General features: G+C 41.4%; 1 protein-coding gene across 2 annotated transcripts in view; it reads left to right on the top strand.

The window, feature by feature from the left end:
- The window catches only part of Pcsk5 (proprotein convertase subtilisin/kexin type 5), a 426,655-nt gene that overhangs the window by 223,616 nt on the left and 184,365 nt on the right, over nt 1-18,674 (top strand). For both annotated transcript variants that reach the window (XM_051146218.1, XM_051146217.1), the window contains exon 10: nt 12,572-12,675. In XM_051146218.1, the coding sequence (XP_051002175.1) occupies nt 12,572-12,675 (104 nt within the window). The remainder of the gene's footprint in view (nt 1-12,571; nt 12,676-18,674) is intronic.

Here is an 18,674-nt window from a genome sequence, read left to right as displayed (position 1 = left end):
TTGCACAGCAGGTACTTTCTGCACTGAAGCGTCTACTAGGCCCTTGGATCTTGGTTTCATTACATCTGGTTTTCTCATTCAAGAAAAGTTCTCTGAATTACTTAGGTCTTTTTTTTGTTGTTGTTGTTGGCATAATAACGTCCTAGAACTAGCTCTGTATTTTATGGCGTAGAATTAGTTTTTGAAGTAGCAAATGTTTGCTTGCTTGGCAATTTCTGCCTTTAGCTGACTGTTACTCCTCTCTGACAGCTACCTCTTGTCCCTTTAAGTCATATGTTACATCTGAGCACTTTCTTTTGGCTTTATCTGACTGTAGCATTACTTGTCTCCCTTCATTTGTGATGCATTTTTCATGTCTGTTCTTATTGGAAAATGTTCTACACAAGGCATTGCTGGTTCATGTTTTGGAGCCAGACTGATTCTAGTTCCAATTTGCCTGGACAGCCTTGAACAAATGAATGGAACATAGCCCTTTCTTGAATTCTAGTTTCTTCATGTGAAATTTCTGTCACTTGTCACAAGCATTAAGTGAATTTGTGTATATAAAAAGTTCAAAATATAACAGAAACTGATATTATCATAATATTCTTTCCATCATGCCAACCAATCATGCTGCGTTAAATGTCAGGGTACCTATAGTCATTCCTGTGGGTGTTGTTTATTTTCTCTGAGTTATATTAAACCTTTTCACTTTCAGTTGACATTTCTTCATCGTGCCTATAAACCATTTTTTGCCTCATCAAGGTTTCACTGTGAAGTAAGCGTAGGTGTTTTCTCAGTATTTGTTGAGATAGATGTAGTTACTCATACATACAAGATTTGTTAGTATTGCCTCTTGGAGTAAAGGATTGCTTCATGCCTGTTTACATTGATGCAGTGTTTATTTCTTTAGTTTGCTATCAGTCTCCTTGTAGCGTCTTTTACTTACATCTTTTTCGGAAGTGGGATTTATAGTATATACTTTATTTTACTGGCATCATTTCCTCCTCACTTCTTTCTACGTGTGTGTGTGTGTGTGTGTGTGTGTGAGAGAGAGAGAGAGAGAGAGAGAAAGAGAGAGAGAAAGAGAGAGAGACTGAGCCATTCCCTCAATCCCTCAATTCTTTTTATATAAACAAAATACCTGCTTTCTTCTGAGATTAATGGATTAAATTCTGTGAATACTACTGTGATTCATTTTCTGAACCTCTTATTTAGTCATCTTGATGCACAAATGCCTGTGATAATAGCAAGCTTTTAGATATTTTTTTACATAGCATCAGTCTTTCTCATGGATTCAACCTGTGTGTATCCTTTTCAGCAGTGGCTTTTCTTTCCCCCTAAATTGTAAGTTATATGTGGATATTATTCGTTACTCACTTTGTGCAGAAATTATGCTTACTCTTGGACTTGGGGTTTCATATTTTAGGTAGTTTATAAAATGGATAATTTAAAGCCAATGTATTTTACAGTAGAGAAAGTATTTCCTTTAATTTCTTGTTGTATAAAGTTGGGTTACATTTATTACTCTCATCTACTTATCCTCACATCTTTAATACCATCATCTGTGTTTCTGTAACAAGGCATTTTAGGTCATTTATTTATAATTTTTACTTTCTTTCCAAGAAATCTGCTAAAGCAATTATTGAGTCTTATGACCCTATGCCAGTTTACTTTCGAGCCTTCCTTATGTGTTCTCTAAATATTGCCGAGAGGTTTTAGTTTTGACATACTTTTTCATGAGGTAAATAAGCTTTGGTACATTAGTGTATTTTGTTTCAGTTCTCAGAGTATATGTGAATATACATATTAGTGCAGGTCCTCGAGATTTATGTGTATAGGCAGGTTAGTGCATGTTCTCATGGTGTTTGTGTGTAAACATGTTGGTGCAGGTCCCACTTGGAGTGTATGTGTGTAGAAAGGTTAGTATACTTCCCTAGGGTGTGTATGTTAGTACATGTTGGTACAGGTCTGCAGGCTATATGTGTGTAGACAGGTTAGGGCAGGTCTTTGGAGTGTCATTGTGTAGACATGTTAGTGCAGGTCCTCAGGGTATAGGTGTGTAGACAGGTTACTGCAGGTCCTCAGGGTATAGGTGTGTAGACAGGTTACTGCAGGTCCTCAGGGTGTATATGTATAAACAAGTTAGTGTCGGTCCTTGGGAGTGTATGTGTATAGACATGTTGGTGCAGGTCCTGGGGCGGGTATAGATAGTTTAGTGCACTTCCACAGGGTATATATGTGTATACAGGTTAGTGAAGGTCTTTGGGGTGTAAGTGTGTAGACATGTTAGTGCAGGTCCTCAGGATATATATGTGTAGACGTGTTATTGAAGGTCCTTGGGGTGTATGTATGGAGACATGTTAGTACAAGTCCTCAGGGTATATGTGTGTAAACAGATGAGTGTACTTCCTCAGGGTCTATGTGTGTAGACATATTACTGCAGTTCCTCAGGGTGTATGTGTATAAACAAGTTAGTGCAGGTCCTTGGGCGTGTATGTGTGTAGACATGATAGTGAAAGTCCTCAAGGTGTATATGTGGAGCCATGTTAGTGCAGGTCCTCAAGGTGTATGTGTGTAGACAGGTTTGTGCAGGTCCTGAGGTGGAGTGTAGACAGTTTAGTGCACTTCCTCAGGGTATATGTGTGTAGACAGGTTAGTGCAGGTCCTCAGCACTGCACACTTGTGTCGTCTGCTCCCACTAGTGAAGACTGGGCCTAGCTGAAACTCCTGACTTTATTTACTTTAAGTAGAACAAATTATTCTTTATTCTCTCCCAAAATTAACTTCTCAGGGACATCTTAAGTCAATCACGGTGGCCTGACTCTTCCATACTTACTGAACTTACTGAGCCCCTCCAGCCCTCCTGGCTTTTCTCAGTCACATTTAACTTTGGTAACCTACAAAGGCCACTTGGAACCTGGCCTGTGGAGGACCTGCCTTGAAATTCTTGCTTTAGTTCTTACCAGTTTTTCAGCTTTGAAAGGGTGTGAAACCTTCCTAACTCTGGGTTTCCTTATCTGTGAAACAACAGTGCTTTCTGTCCCCTTGGCTTATTCTGCATGCATTGAGTAAATAGTATACACAGAGTCCCCAGCACAAAACCTGCTAGGGGCAAAGACAGACTCATCAGAAGGAGGCTAAGCAGCTTTTGGGGTTTCTGTTTTCTCTCCTAATCTATTTTCCCATTTATCTTTTTGTCTGTTTCCTAAGAAAGCATTCAGGAAATTCTCATGTTTGAATCCCACTCAGTTTCCCACAGAATCAATTCTGTCATCTCCATTAGTGGAGATTAACCCCCCTTATCCCCTTCCCCACCAAAACTCTGTTGTTCTGGATGCCACCTCATGCTTTCATACTATGGTACTGTCTCTCAGCTCACATTGGTTTTTAATGGGTGCTTTTTAATCTTCAAGACACGAATCAGGAGAATTGCAGTGAGTAGGGGGCCAGCCTGAGCTACATAGCAAGACTTCTCAGAAAGAAAGACCTGTTGGGATGCTCACAGAAGTCCCCAGTCCAGAAGTCAGTTCAGACACTCAGAGCCACCAAGACCAACAAGCATGGTGTGTTCTTTTCATAATGGGGCAGCAGCACTAACTGTAGTTTCAGCATCCCAATGCATAGAGTGCAGCAAGTCAACAGAAGCGAAGATGCAAAAGCATTGTCTTTCCTGTCACTTCTGCATAAGCATCTTTATAACACCACCAGACAGTCTGCGGTAGATTTCTGATCGTCTCTATTAATTGGTTCCTGTGTATATATGTAATGTGTCCATTTTAAAATAATATGTTTCTGTTAATTTACAATAATTAGAAAGACTGTCAGAAATTGATATATGTCAGGAGTTTCTGAAATGTGTAATAATAGTGATTTCAAATTCTACAACTCATAATGCTTAGTAATTTTAAATGAACTTTACAATTAAAGCTGAGTTTTGTAAAATCTTGTCTAAAATGTGCTTCCAAAATGAGCCTATAGAAAAGCATCTTTTATTCCTATTTTTTACATTTATTTATTTGTGGGGGTAGGGAAGAGTATGGAAGTGTGCCTCTGTGTTTGTGTGTGTGCCTGTGTGTGTGTGTGTGTGTTTGTCTGTACACATGAGTGTATGCATGCATGCAGGTCAGAGAACAACTTTCAGGTTTCATCTTCTTCTACCACATAGACACCAGTTATCAAACTCAAGTTGTTTAGTCTTGGTGGCAAGCACTTTTATCCACTGAGCCATCCCACCAGCCTAAACGAACATTGTTTGAATCATTTATATGTAACAGGAGGAAATATTGGTAAAGTAAAGAATAACAGCAGTAACAGTGTGAACTAGGGTGTGACTTAGAGGTGGAGCCTTTGCCTAGCATGTACAGGGCCCTGAGTTTTGCCCTGGCATTGCCAATAACAGTCAAGATTCACACACACACACACACACACACACACACACACACACACACACACACACACACACACACCTAAATTACAAGTGCTGAAAATGTCTGAACTCTGTAGAAAATACCAAAAGATTTTCAATCAGATAGTTCACTTAATGGGTAAATGTACTCGCAGCCCCGTCCTAATATTCGATGCTGTAAAGTACTCCAATGGGAAACCAAAGAGCGTTCCACCACGTCTTTATCAGTGGCCAGCTAGCAAGACTGAAGACCTCCTGCAAACCAAGATGATGTGCAGAGTGGGCACACAATATATCCCCCAGCCTAGGAAATAGCTAACGACTCCAAGGTTTTAAATGGACACATCTTAGTAGCACTGCAATTCACTAAGTAGAAATGTACCAAATGTTAACATGTTTTACTATGTGTTACAGAGCTTTAAAGATTTAAAAAACTGTGATGAAAGTGTAGGAACAGTTATAGAAAACATGCTTTGATTGCTTGAGCTGACTTCATCCTTCTGAGTTTTCCTGATACAGTAGGTTGTGAATCTGCAAAATTCACACTGACTCTTGCTTTGGGCAACTTGTATACCTGGCACTTTGCTATATTCGTTATGTCCAAATCTTGCAGCTGCATAGCTGAATAAATGGTCTGTCTCCCCCTTGCAGCAAAGGAAATAGTTCTGGAAAGGTGGCTTTCCGTGTCTTCATAGTAAGCACAAATTGTCTTGACTTGACATAATTTCCACCATTCTCATTTAGCTGAAGATTATACTTCTTAATTTTAGAACAAATTTGGATAATAAATGAAAAGGATAGCGGTATGGATGTCTTCTGCATGCCTGAGTCAACCACCCTAGAATTGTCTATTTGTTCATACCATACCTGGAGACAGAAGGCAACCAAGAGTCGTGGTGGCAAGCACTTTTATTCACTTAGCCATCCCACCAGCCTAAACAAATATTGTTTGAATCATTTATATGTAACAGGAGGAAATATTGGTAAAGTAAAGAATAACAGCAGTAACAGTGTGAACTAGGGTGTGACTTAGAGGTGGAGCCTTTGCCTAGCATGTACAGGGCCCTGAGTTTTGCCCTGGCATTGCCAATAACAATCAAGATTCACACACACACACACACACACACACACACACACACACACACACACACACAGACACACACACAAGGTCCTAGGGATCAGTTTAGTGAGGTGTGGTTATAGCATTCCATACTACCTATCTCCAAGGATTTTAAAGCTTTATGACAAATATGAGCGTCAGATCCAAATGCAGGACTGAAGGTTGAATAGAGATGCTCACATGTGTTCAGGGTACTCTGATAAGGATGCAAGGGCACCAGTGGAAAACTCACCATCACAGCTTGTCTCTGTGAACACTGTTTGAAGTTACTGTCCCTCACCATCTCCAGGTTTAATCCTGCAATAATTTATCCAGCAAAGTATGTCAAGGAATATGTTACTATTGAGCATATGAAATACATCAGTAATTTATGTGCATGGGGCTATGGGAGCATACCGTATTTTTCAGACCATAAGATGCACTTTTTGCCCCCCAAGAGTGGGAAGGAAATTAGGGTGTACCTTATGGTCTGAGTACTGTTTTTCTTGTTTTACTACTCTAAAACTTGGGTGTGTCTTATGGCCAGGTGCATCTTATAGTCCAAAAATATGGTAATTGATCTTTTGGGTGTGATAACAGATATACTCGGGGATGAACTAGAATTTGTAAGGACAAAGGCCATCTTAGATCCCATGAGAAAAGTTCCGTCATGTGGCACAGGTCACCTTCCTTGAGTGCATTTTTAGACCAACCAGGTTTTCTTACCTTTGGTTAGACTCAATTTATAGAGCCTGGGAATGGTATCACAACAGGAAGAAACAAAAACTAGACTTATACGTGGGAGCTAATGTGTCCTTTGGTCTTTTCTAGTTCTGTTAAGTTGTGAATGGATCATACATGGCTCCACAGGGGATTCCAACACAAATCATGGTTCTAAATGCTGACATATCAGAAAGCATGCTTTTCTACACTACAAATTGATTTTAGGGCTAAAACTTTTGAAGTGTGAGTGTGCGTCTGTGTGAGCACATTTGTACATGTGAAATCCAGAGGTCAGCATCAGGTTTCACGACTTACACACTTGCCACCCTTGTTTGTGAGATGGCTCACTAACTAGCCTGGATTCTCAAGTAGGCTACACTGGCTCATTGGAGAGGCCCAAGAATCTTCCCGTCCAGTGCTGAGATTACAGTGCACACCACTATGCTCTGCTTGTAGGCCTAGACCTTTTGAATTAAATGTTAATACAAGACAAATGCACCCCCACTAGGAGGTGGAAGGTCTGGCACCTTCCTGGGTCACGAAAGGCAAGTTGGTTCCCTTTACTGCATCTTCTATGCTTGGTCATCATTTGTGTGACCTGCCTGTGTTCAGAGTACTGCTCTTACCCTTCTTGGCAGGCTTTATTTACTTTTCTTTTTTAATTTTTTAATTTTTAATTTATTCCTCTTACATCCCAATTAGAGCCCCCTCCTTCCCCTAGTCCTCAGAAAGGGGGAGCCCTCCTCCCCTATCATCTGACCTCAGCCTATGAAGTCTCATCTGGACAGCTTGCATTCTCTTCCTCTGTGGCCTGGGAAGGCCATCTGGCCAGGGGGAAGAGATCAACCAATGGGCACCAAAGTCCATGTCAGAGGTAGTTCCTACTCCCTAGAGGCTCAGAGGTTAAGAGCACTGGCTGCTCTTGCAAAGGACCCTGGTTCAATTCCCAGCACCCACATGGCAGCTCACAACTGTCTGCAACTCCAGTTCCAGGACATTCAGCAGGCTTTAAACACATACTTCCTCGTCTTTTTTAATTTGCTCACAGCAAACCCATTCTCACCATTACTAATTTCTTTAGTGTAGGCACAATGATATTTTCTGACTACTTGCTCCCATTTCTGGTTTAGGTACAGTAATGAAAGGAACCTGGGTGTACTTAGGTTAGTTTTGTTTCATTGCTGAGACAGTTGAGTGATTTCTGACTGGCCCTGCAGTTGTTCATTGATCCGAGTGATACCTTGTCACTTCATTAGACAGAATCACTTTCACTCAAGACAAACGATCTTGGTAGGAAGCCACTTTCATTCTCTGGCTTATTTTCTCCTTTTGTTAATAAATTTCTTCTGTGGAGATAAGTGTCTTGTCCCTTTTATCACTTACCTGTGAACTTAGGACGATGATGGTGATGGCAGTGGTGATGGTGATGATGGTGGTGGTAATTATGGTGATGATGGGTGGTAGTGTTGGTGATAATGATGGTGATGATTATGGTGGTGATGGTGGTGGTGGTAACGATAATGGTGGTAGTGATAATGATGATGATGGTGGTGGTAATGATGATGATGATGATGATGGTCGTGGTGATGGTGGTGGTGGTAATAATGGTGGTCATAGTGATGGTGATGATGATGATGGTGGTGATGCTGGTGGTAATGATGGTGGTCATAGTTACGGTGATTATGGTGGTGGTGATAACGGTGGTGGTAATGATGGTGGTAGTGGTGGTGGCGTTGATGGTGGTGGTGGTGGTGATGGTGGTGGTGGTGGTGATGATGATGGTGGTGGCGATGATGGTGGGAATAGTGATGGTGATGGTGATCATCGTGGTAATGGTGGTGGTAGGGATGGTAATGGTAGTCTTAATGATGATGGATAGATGGTGGTGGGGCTAGATCTTTTGTAGAGAATGGGAGGCTCACTTTTTCTTGAAAAAGTGCGGGTTACTCACTTTCCCAGTTTAGACTTTGTTTGTAAAGATCACTAAATGCAAGGTTCTTTACAACACTCATACATCTGAGAATTATTTTCAAGAATTCTTGGTGAGTGAATTTATTTTTCTTTTTTAATGTAAGCCTTTAAGTTATACTTAAAAGATTAATAGGAAGCACTACGCAAAAATAACTCTCCTGGGACATATTCTACCTATTCTAAATCTCTTAGTGATTTCATTAAAAACTTTGAAATGCTGAGAGCAAGAACATTGTACAAAGCCATGGTAACCAAAGAGTCATTGTCCTGCATTAGCAGCTGGAAACTAGTGGTGTTTTGGGGGCATATTTAAGCTGATCCACTAAGGAGCTTAAGTAACCAGACTGTGAAACACATCAGAGTGAGACCCTGGCAATGGAGGTGAACAATCCATAGCAGTAACGTTATAAAATTATATAATGTTATGACATCATGTAAATGTGAAATATATTTAAAGGACTTGATTTTCCTGGTATGATATTTTTCACTTGATCTTTGATAAAATGTGTGGGTTTTTTTAAGTTGCACTTTTCAGAATCAGCAAACAAGATTGACTCATGAATTTTCTTAGTATGATAGCTAATAAACAAAATTGAAGCAATTGAGTTGAGATAGTAGGAACACAAAAGTCATATGACAATGGGACCATGTCCTGAGATGTATGTTTGATTCCTTGAATCAGAACATCTAAGAACAACCAACTTCAGATGCCAGAATCTACCCTTGCGAATAGCAGCCTACGGAGCTGTTCTGGAAGCAACTTTATCTGCTGAGTGACAGGATGAGTGCTACAGGAAAACCTCACAGCTTTGGATTCTGGTCCTGCCTTTGACACCTCCGTGTACTTGCGTGACTGTACAACTCAGATCCTCAGCTTTGTATTTGGGGAGATGTGCTAAGGAGACTGGTTCCTCCCTCCTGATTCTTAATATTGCACAACAAGACTGTGTACATAACATGGCACCTGGGCTCAGCAGGTACACCCTAAGTGCTGTGTGTTATTACCAGGTCAGGCAAAACACTAAAGCTTCATAAGTGAGGAACATGGAACCTCCAGAACTGCTCAGAATGTCAGGCTCAGTTTAGCGCTTTCTGAGATCACCACGTTTTGGTGTGTGCTATTGGAGCATGGCTGGGAATGATCACAGGAAGACGCCGTTGAGGCTGTCAGAAGGAGGCAACCAGCAAGCTCAGCATGAACCATCTTCTCTCTGTAGGTTGGCTAGACTTTTGCCCTCCCTGTGGTAGCTCTTTCCCGTAGCACTCAGCCTATCTGTTATTAAGAATAAGCAATCTTGGGCTTTGAGGCCAGGGGAATCTAGGCCTAAGGTATTTGTGGAAGGATGTGATTTTTAAGGGATCCTGTGTTGCTGTTGTGCCTGTGGCTTTCCCCAGAAAAGTGCTCAGCTTTCCCTCTGTGATTTCACTCTCTGTACGGTTACCAGAATGTTCTCTCGCCAAATCTTTGGTAGTCTGGCTCAGCCTTTACCTGTACATCAGCCCCATGAGCATATGTGAAAATATGAACTAAGATGCTGTACAATCCAGAGTCCTCCAGAGTTCTTCCGCTGACTAGAGTATACCATCTACTTGGGTTAAGCTCTCATTCTTTCCTGAGCTCATTAGTTGCCGTGCCATGGACAGAAACACCACTCCTTCCGAATCCATTGATTTCCCTTATTTACTTTCCTGTATATTTTGGTGAAATTCAGACAGCTTCATGCATTATCAAGTGTCAAAGTAAAATTATCCAGCCACCTCATTCTTTCCAATTTTCTGATGCTGGGTTCTCTAATTACAAATATTCCAAAAACTAAATTTTGTAACTCAGCATGAAAACAAATAACCCAAGCAATTTCTTCCGGCTGAGTTAAGTTCAGGAGACTTCCTCCATCTGCCAGGGCACAGCTGCTTCAGGTACAAGATAAGTGTCCTCTGTTGGATGGCTTTTATGTTTTAGCATTGAGGTGCCCTAAAGGCAAATGTGTGACTCCCAAAGTTCAGAACCCCATGCTTGAATCTTCTGAGTCCTGCGGAGAACATGGGAAAGTCACTTTAATTCTGTTATCCTACACAGTAATATTTAAAATACAGAAGTTCCAACTGTGTGCTAGTGTTGGCTTTAAATTGCTAGGTTGATTTAGATAGATACAATCATCAAACTCATGTGTACTTTTTGTTGTTATGCTGTTTACACATGAAAAAAATGTGCGTGTTCATTTGAGAAGACTATGAAAACCATAAATGAGCAGCTAGAATATCTGTCCAAACTGGGCTTTTTTATTGTGGCCTTTACCCTCCTGCTAAGCAAGCACACAGAGGAGATACACTGTGGGCATGTATCTCAGTGAGAGCCGAGCATCCATCTTGAGACTAGCATTCAGAACAGCTTTCTGCACGTCGCTGAGAGCACCACCCCAAGTCTTCTGAGCTATCCTGTGAATCAGGGCAAGTCAGCGAAAGACCAAATCAGGACATTTGCCTTAGAAACAGCATTTCCCTTCCTCCTGGGCCTCCCTGCTCACCTCTCTCCTTTTCTTGAGTTTTCATGCCTTACCACTTTCTAAATTGGTCCCCAACAAGTCCTGAATTCAAATAGAACAAAAATCTTGATTCCATCGTTCTCACTATTTTAAAGTCCACCTGGCAGGGTTCTAATTGTCTAAATATAAGCGCTTTCACTAATGTAATCTTTACAAGGGCTTTGTGAGCTCAGTCTCTGAAGACTCACTCTCTGTTTTCAGCCTGAAAGCATGAGGAAACGGTATCAGCACTCACTCAGTTGTTTTCCTCTTTCTCTGACTCCTGATATTCAAACAACCAAGTGAGAGCAGCAGCTTACCTGAACAAAATGTCCAACTATCTCTTACTTCTAGGAGCTTATTGTGCAGCAATAAGTAATTAGAATTGCTTTAACTGTTTGTCAGGATCTATGTTCTAAGTGAGGAAATTAATTCTTTGTAGAGATTAATTTCACACAGAAAAGGAAAGAGCCACAGTCTGATTACTGAGCTACTTATTTCCAGGAGGGCACTGACCCAATCGCACATATGGTAGCTGCAATGGGACAAAAATTTAGCTGGAAGCAGAACAATGCATAGGCTTCACTATTACGTGTTAGCCACCGTTGGTAAGTGTGAGATGTGCCTGTGTGAGTGGCATGTCAAGTAACTTCCTCTGACTTCTTAAGTGAACATTCTCCAGGTTCTTGAGTCCTACAAATGCTTCTAAAATGAAAGTAGAGGATGATGAAGATGATTACATAGACCATGTGATAATTATTACTGCTATTCAGTTAGGTAAAAGATCTAATAGGGGTAATGACATGGCACTGTGGACCAAGGTGCTTACTTCCTTCCCTGATGGCCTGGATTTGACCCCAGAACCCACAGGGAATTGGTTTGTGACAGTTGTCCTACAGTACATACACCCTGTAGTACATGAGATCATAGAGATAGTTAAATAAACAAATAAGTGATTAAATAATAGAATTTTTAAAAAAAGACCATCCCATCTCAGACTTCAAGACTGAAGAATGTATTAGTAAGAACACTGTGGTTCCAACCACGCCTGGTGCCTGCTTGTGCACATGTGTTCTTTGAAAGAGCCCCAGACGGTGTTATCTGTCCTTGGTTGTTGGTTTGGTTTTGGTTTTTGTAGGGGTTTTGGGGGGTTTTGTTTTGGTTTTTCATTAGGTTTTCAGTTTCAAAACAAGTGTAGCGTCCTCAGTCATTACCTTGTGTTCTTCCAAGCCATCAGCCTTGAGAACTAGTTAGTGAGCTGGCTGTCTAATGTAACAACTGTGTATTTACAAAGCCAGAACACTCCCCCATCCTAGGAACCTTAGGGTCTGACTTTTGGATCAAGCCACATTCTTTTCCTTCAAGCACACTGAAAATGTGGACTTAATTTCAGCTAAGATTTTTCCATGTCCCACACGTATATTTGTACAGAAGGTTAAATGTTAATCTTTGGTAAACTGCAAATTGACTGCTAGTCATAAGATTAAAGGAGGAATGTTCAAGAAGCCTTTGTTTTGACATAGCTATGTCTGATGATGCAAGCTCTCACTCAGGGGACAGTAGCGCTGTATTGAGCAGCCATTTTGTTGAGAAAATGGGAAACCTTAGCCTCGTACCACTAAGCTACCGTGGCGCGCTGCCATCAAGCAGAGTAGTTCTTACGGTTACATTTTCTGCCTTCCACAGACTGACATCATGTCTCCACATTGAGAGCAGGAGTGCCTGGCATTTGATTATCCCAAACCCAAGTCTCTAGCCCCTGTTTTTAGTACTTTGCCATTTTGATTTTGCTTTTTGAATTTGCTTGTGACTCTCTGCTTCCCCCATATTTTTTTTTGGTACAATGATTCTTACCTTGTCTTTCCCCAGTCCGTTTCTGACCTGGAGAGACGTACAGCATGTTATTGTCAGGACTTCCCGTGCGGGACATTTGAACGCTAATGACTGGAAAACCAATGCTGCTGGTTTTAAGGGTGAGAACTTCTTTCATATTCTGTCACAGGCAAAATATTTTTATTTTTCCCCAATTTTAAATGGAGAGCAGGAAATGGAAGCCTTCAGACAAATCAAAATGAAATTTGGGGCTTATACACGAAGAGGTCTTTGGACTTTTCATACATAAAAGTCTGACTGATTTTTTAAATTAAAAGCACACACACATGGCAGATTTCCTATGCTTCCCACATCATAGGTCAAGTTTTTAAAATTCAACCATCTCCCATGTATAACTGGCCTATGGAATCCTACCTGCTTTGGTATTGGCTGTCTTTGATTCTCTGAGTGGTATCTTTATAACTCTTTTGTTCTTAAGTTCTTCACCTTCCTCATGTGTAATGACTGACATGCATTTCTCATGGTGGTCTAGCAGTTAGGCATGCATTCTGTAACTGTTTTACCAGGTTTACTTTCATCAACAGAAAAGTCAGCATATTTCAATGACTAAAGCCAGAGTGCTAAACTGGCGACTCTGCAGTCCCTAGCAGTTGTGTATGACACAGAACAGACACGGACTGTTTTGCCCGGAGCCAAAGCAAGCTACAGGTCCCTCTAGTGCTCCTCTTAACAGTAGCCATCATCTTTTTTGTCATGGATAATATATATTGTAATAAATAGAAAGTAATTACATAAAACATTTCTAAAGACTAGTGTGTTTACTCAAGTTGCAAATGGTCTAAATTTTAATCTATGAAGTTGTAACAAAAATTACTTCATATCACTGCTACGGTCTCAGTCTTTTCCCCAAATAATCTTAGATCATAGCATATCCCTCTATAAGGAAAACAGTATTCTGTAGTGAGGGAATACATAGTCAGTGGCGATTCTGGCGCTCAGACTACTGGAAACATGATGAATAACCCTGAGGAAGCCATTCATTTTAAGATCCCTAATTGTTCCATATTTAAACATTATGGGATATGAATAACAGCTCTATGATATCATACATAGGAGCTTAATATATCCTTAGGAAACTATGTCCAGTATATGCAAATTCTTGTGCCAAAGATATATCTTTTAAACATTCATTGCACATAGCTCGTGGTAAACCCATCCCTAACCAGGACCTCTGAGTCTGTCAGGGATCCAGCACACATAACCATGCCCTGATGTTTTTACATAATCCATTCCATAACATATCCCTCTGCTCTTGAAGTATGGTCCTTTTCTCGACTATAAACTACACAGAGCAGCATGCAGGTGTTCTGCTTAGCCTAAGAATCTGTAACCGTGTTGCTGTCCCACTCTGGGAAGCCAATATGAAGATACTCTAGTCTCAAATTTTCAAGGTTGCAGTTGTATGGACAATGTAAAATATTATTTGAAATTTCACTTCTTTCAAAACAAACAAACAAACACAGAATTTCAGTTTGCTGTATGTATGTTTCACATTGAGTAGTGTCAGCCTGCTCTTAAATCCTAGCAGATAAATCAGTGGGCTGCATCAGGGTGGTGGGGGAGGGACAGGGGGCAGAAAAATCATCAACATTAACCTTGGCTGCAATGGCCTTCTTAGCAGAGGAATTACAAAGTACATTGACCTCCATGAAGCTGAAGAATCAACCTTAACCCAAATAAACTTCCTAGCTTTACTTACTCTTCTTTGGCAACCTAAAAATAGTGAATGGTTCTAATAAAGCACATAGCTCTTTGGAAAACCTCTGTTGGTTTTGGAGAGGGGAAAACCAGGGGATTTAAACTTAAATCAGCAGACCTAAACGTGAATTTCAAGGGACTGTTCACTGCTTCTGGCGAGGAGGAAATTGTATTTTACTATTGCACGTGGCAATATTTAGTATAATATTTCACTCTTCTCTTAGATGACTGCCAAGAGTAACAATTAAAGTTCATTTTTTCATAGATGAATTACTCGGAATGGTTTGGGCTCCCAGAGGAATTGTTTTGTAATTTTGTTGATGGCAAGCCCCATAATTCATCTAAACATGATCATAATAAGATGAATTCTTTCAAAGTTATTTTCCTCCTTATTCTAAACATTACTAGCCCTTCCCAAGTGCCCCACAAATAAAGCAGACTAGGGCAGAGGCTAGCAGGAGCAACATGCTCTGGGAAGGAAGGAATGCAGATCAGCAGGGCAGCAGGAAAACGGACTATTTACGAACCAGAAACTCAAAGAATAAAAAGAGCAAATGTTTAGGAGAGATTTGTGCAGTGACTGCTCAGCAAGAATTTGACATTTAAGTCAGATCCACAGGCAGCAGAGGCCTTGCTTAACAGGGTTCCCCAGCCTCCCTTTCCCCCTTACACGAGAGAGAGAGCAGAGTGGCTTGTGGCAGAAACCTCGACCATGGTGCTACCCCATCCACCTCACTCAGTCTCAACACTGCACAAAACATATACGTTAAATGAAATTGAAAATTCCTGGATGAGCTGGGCATGGTGGTGCACGCCTTTAATCCCAGCACTTGGGAGGCAGAGGCAGGTGGATCTCTGTGAGTTGAAGGCCAGCCTGGTTTACATAGTGAGTTCCAGGATAAACACACACGCACAGAGAGAGAGAGAGAGAGACGAGAGAGAGAGAGAGAGAGAGAGAGAGAGAGAGAGAGAGAGAGAGAGAGAGAGAGAGAGAGAGAGAGAGAGAGAGAGAGAGAGAGAGAGAGAGAGAGAGAGATGATTAGCAGCTACTTCTGGTCCAGAATGGGGTGTCAGTATCCACGTCAGAATTTCTCCCTTACATTAGGTAAAGCAGAAAGCAGAGTTTGGACATAAGATGACTCTATAGTCTTCCTTATCCTGACAAATTCAGAAAAGTCGACACCCCATGGGGATGAATAGCCCTCCCTCATCAAACCCATCAGATCTGTCTTACACTACCTCCCTACATTTCTTCAGGTGTACCCATATGCTATACACTAGCAACAGACAGCAGAGCTTGAAGCTAACGGAACAACAGGAGGATAGGACTGTCCTGAGGGCTGACTTCCTTGCACTCAGCCACTTGCACTGTGCAGGCCTGGACTCGGGAAGCACATCCCTTGTCTTACAGCAGCCACTCCTGTGCTCAAGCTCTCATGCAGTGTAGGAAGGATGGGGCCCTCTAGAGATCCACCTCTGTTTCTCTGAATGACACACTGGTGCCTGGGGTTCAGAGAACTGCGTCCTTGCTCCCATAACAGCAGTCTGCAGATGCCCCCATAGCAAGACCAGCCCATGGTCTGGGCAGCCCCAATGACAGTAGCCACAGTCAACACCTGGCCACTAGTGTGCTAGTGCTGCCTTGACTTTTAATGATTTTAATTGGACTAAAGTGATTCTGTCCTCCTGCTTCAAAAATAGTAACAAGAGTGGTAACCTCAATAGGACTGAAATGTCTCTTCCAGCAGGCTAATTTTACAGACTAAACAGAAGGAAACAAATGCCCCTATTTGCTGAGTCCATCTTGTGAATAAGGTACCTTTTGACTATGTACCTGCCCCAGAGTTAGTTACTTGAAATCAATGCTGTGACTAACACACATCCAGGTAGACTCCACTTGAAAATGTGTGTGGAAGTGGGAAGTCATTCATCTTAGAGTAGATGTGGGATGCTGTCAGTAAGGAACTGGAATGCAAACTCCAGTATCCCCTTGCTGGTCAGCATTCCCAAAGCCAGAAGATGACTTCAGCATTGAATGGTTGGCATTTGACCAGGGTGGGTTCTCTCCCCCATCCCTTCTCTTGCCTCTTAAGCAAAGTCTCTTCTGTTTTCTTCCCACTCTTTTTAATCCCCAACCCATGTGCCTTTTAATACACCAGTGAGTTATTTCAAAAGAGCTTTCTCTGCCTTTCTCTGCACACTGTCTCTTCATTGGTTGATGCCTATGGATTTTCTAAGCACTTGCAGGCAGACAGCCAGACAGCAGTGCGGCATGGTGGGCACTATGGGCTAGCGTAATTTACAGACACAGAAGTCCAATGGGTCTTTTTGGGTTAGGAAGCTAGGCTGTCACATCCTATGTAGACTGGGCTGGCCTCAAACTCACTACTCATTTCAACATGGCCTTGAATTTGTGGCAGGCAAACCTCCTCTGTCTCTTTCCTAAACACTAGAGTTATAGGCATGTACCCATGCCTGTGTGACATGCACTTTCTTTGAATCTCATTCCAACCCCTGCCACCCCCTCCAGCTCCCACTAGACAGAAGTATTGATAGCGCTGTACTCGGCCACAGTGGGAAGTGCCTAAAGCCTAGGGCACCTGTCATATGTCTCTTGTATATTGTGACAGACTCTCCTAGCATTGCCACCCAGCAGACTGCCCAGAATGTTCATCCAGAGATTTTTCTGTAGTTTGAGGATCTGAGCATTTTTGGGTGAAACAGTAGCTTTTCTGGGTCTCTTCTCTCCTTTCCTCCTCAGCATTACTCTGAGGAGAGTACAGTGAGCCATCCCTCTGCCCTTGCAGTGCCCAGACTGTGTGGCTGACTCTTCTGCCCAAATCCTGAGCATGCAATTGAAGATGCAGTTGCGATTCTGCGAAATGCATGAACATCTCTTTGAATCAAAGTACTTGTATTTGGATGATATGGCTGTGTACAGTTGAACTCTCTTGTATCTAGGAACAGAAGTAGATATCAGATAATAAATTAGGACCTTCTGTCATCTTTACTAGGCGAAAGAATGAAAAAAAACAAAACAAAACAAAACAAAAGTCACTGAAACTCAAAAACTGACCACTAAGTGAGCGAGGTTGCCACGCCCTCCATTTCACTGCCCTCCCAGACTATGTAAGTCTCTGTTTTTCTACCACCAGCATGTTGCTGAAACCTCCCCTGTCCCCACTGACTCTTTCCTGGGCCACAACTAAACTACTAGTTTTTTTTGTTTGTTTGTTTTTGTTTTTGTTTTTGTTTTTTTACTTTCTAACTGGTTACCCACCACGGTAAAAACAATTGACAGTCTAACCTGACCTCTTAGCCCCTCAGATCTTAACTTTTAAATTTTTTTTTATATTTTAATTGTCATCATTATGTTTCTGTTGATAAGGAAGGGTGTTTTTAAGACATTACAATATATATTAATAGCTGCCTGCCTTTCAGTTTGTAATACTTATTAAAAAGAATTAGAAATACCGAAACCATTACACATGCCATGTGTTGAATCAAAATGAAAAGTTTCCATTCATTTTGTTTTGTTTTGAGAGTACAAAGTGATTTCTAATGTGTTGTCACTTGTAAGGGTAAATTTTGTTTTGTTTTGCTTTGTTTTTTTTTTTATATATGATTTCACATTTTAAATGATACTGCATGTTTACCACATGCCTATGGCTTCACCGTTGGCCTATAACTTGTGTTCTATAATGCTTGGATGCACAGGACTTTCGTTGATATTTCGTGTTTTTGAAGAAATGTCCAGATGGCATGCTGTTCGTGTGGCCAGTGTGAACAGGGGGACTAGAATAAGACGCAGGACTCCAGTTGCAATCCAGCTGCTGAAATAAGGCAACCGTTGCTGGAGAATCGAGTGCGCAGACACCTTTGATCCTACTGACAAATTTGCTTATTGGCGTTACCACTGGCTTTCTAGCATTGTGTTCATTGAACTTATATTCCTTTCATATTTATCGACTCTTGTACTTACTGTCTGGTGGGCATGACCTTTAAGGGCATCCACAGACTGAGGTGATGCACACACTATTGGGGGATCTCACTGTTATTCTTTTGTCTGGCAGATGATTAACCTAGACACCTGTATGGTAACACTAAGTCCCTGATGGGAAGCCCCGCTTAGTTGTTACTTAATTTAAAGTCCTGCCTCCACAATGCTCACTCTTTCTCTTGTGAATAGCTAACTACTAAATATGTGAATCTTAAAAATATTTCCAGAGAATAAGAAGTTGGCTCCCTGTTGGCTTCCACCGAGTGGTAGCATTAGATTGGTCAGGCTTGTGTCAGTAGTGCTTTGCTTCAGTTTTGCCTTCTTATGATTTTCAAATGCACACAGTTTTGTACTTAAAAGCTCACCTTTAGGACTCAGACT

This window comes from Acomys russatus, chromosome 5, assembly GCF_903995435.1.
Source record: "Acomys russatus chromosome 5, mAcoRus1.1, whole genome shotgun sequence".
NCBI classification, from domain to species: Eukaryota; Metazoa; Chordata; class Mammalia; order Rodentia; family Muridae; genus Acomys; species Acomys russatus.
The sequence above is the reverse complement of the archived record's forward strand: the minus strand, read 5'-3'. Positions and strand labels throughout refer to the sequence as shown.